Source organism: Neovison vison, chromosome 8 (assembly GCF_020171115.1).
Source record: "Neovison vison isolate M4711 chromosome 8, ASM_NN_V1, whole genome shotgun sequence".
In the NCBI taxonomy this organism is placed as follows: domain Eukaryota; kingdom Metazoa; phylum Chordata; class Mammalia; order Carnivora; family Mustelidae; genus Neogale; species Neogale vison.
In genome coordinates, this window is record NC_058098.1 from 43,854,185 (window position 1) to 43,855,806 (window position 1,622).

The window sequence follows — 1,622 nt, forward strand, 5'->3', positions numbered from 1 at the left end:
ATGTGCTTGCTGACACTTGTACATCTTCTTCAGAGAGATGCCTGTTCAAACTCTTATATTTATTTATTTATTTATTTATTTATTTATTTTAAATAATTTTTTATTGCCCAGGATATTTTTTTCTTGTGTCTTGTTTTTTTGTTTGTTTGTTTTCTTTTTTTAATAACTATAAATTCAAGCTTAGTGAAGCTTGCTTTGTCTTGAAAAAACAAAACAAAACAACAAAGCTGTTCTATTATTTGCTAATCTGATCTCATTTGAAGAAAGAGATGGTAGTTATCTTGCAAGTGTAAAATTTATACCATGAATGATGCAGGTCTAAGTCTGGTGGCACTAAAAGGAGACAATAGCATTGTTGACAAAATTATAATCTGCTGGTGGCATTTGCGGAAAAGAGGCCCTTGCAAATTTCTAAATAACAGTAAACTCTGTTAGGAAATTCTAAAGTGTCTTACAGGCCAAAAAGGGAATGAGGTTAGTAAAATGCCTCAACAGAGTTTGAATAAAATACTGGATTTGAGAGTTACTGGAACTTGGATATGTAAAAATAGGGTGGCAGGTTGGGTCATGCTTACAATGGTCTCAAGTTCAAATAAACTACTGTGACAATACACCACTTCACAGGTCACACGCTTTTCTGGGGCTGTTCTTTCCTTCAGTAGGTGCTGGCAGAAGGTGTGCTGAGTCGCTTTCCGATATAGATGCCTAGGCCCAAAGCCAAAAGATGAGAGAGGAAGAGAGACGGAATGAACACCTTAATGAATTCTGCGGAGAAAATACCCCCTTTCTTCATGGCCCCACTTTTCCTCATGCTTAAAGAGACAGAGCGTTTGGGGTGTCTGAAGTGGAACTCCTTAGGCGGAATGTTTTCAGGTCTACTGGACCAGTCAGACACCCAGTCAACACTTTTCTTCAACGCATCAACTTCTTTCTCTCCTTCTGCAACTTCTTCTTCTGACTGAGAGCTATGGTCCCTGCTGGTGTGCATCTCCACATCAAACATAATCTGCCCATCTTCTTGTGGGGAAGGGCTGTCACAGTGAGAACTGGCTCTTGAACTACTCTGTCCTGATTCGTGTTGTGCATCCAAAAGAATCTTCTCCATGTCTCCATTGTGGATAGAGGATGAGGACGGTACATGTTCTAGCCCCCCATTTTTCCCATTGCCATTATCATTGCCATTGCTGCTGTTCATGGGTAGCTCCACCCAGTAACTGTTGAGGCCGGCTGGCGGGGGCAAAGGTTGTTCACCTTCCTCGCAGTTGTTGTTGTTGTGCGGGGGCGGCGGCTGCTCTACTAAATGAGACGACATTGTCAGGTGGCTGGAAGGGCTTGCGGCCACAGCAGGACCGTCTCTGGTTCTCCGGCAGCAACACAACAAGCCTCTTATTTTTATTTTTATAAGATTTTATTTTTATTTTTTATTAACATACAATGTACTATTTGTTTCAGGGGTACAGGTCTGTGAATGATCAGTCTTACACAATTCACAGCACTCACCATAGCACATTAAGATTTTATTTTTAAGTAATCTCTGCACCCAACGTGGGGCTTGAACTCAGGACACTGAGATCAAGAGTCACATACTCTACCAACTGAGTCAGGCAGGTATCCCTTTTGTT

General features: G+C 41.2%; 1 protein-coding gene across 1 annotated transcript; it reads right to left on the reverse strand.

Moving 5' to 3' along the window:
• Window positions 1-221: 221 nt before the first annotated feature.
• Window positions 222-1,363, reverse strand: LOC122915643 (BCL2/adenovirus E1B 19 kDa protein-interacting protein 3-like). The gene has a single exon (XM_044262399.1). It carries the CDS (start codon window positions 1,310-1,312, stop codon window positions 656-658), a length of 657 nt encoding a protein of 218 aa, XP_044118334.1. The 5' UTR covers window positions 1,313-1,363; the 3' UTR covers window positions 222-655.
• Window positions 1,364-1,622: the final 259 nt, after the last annotated feature.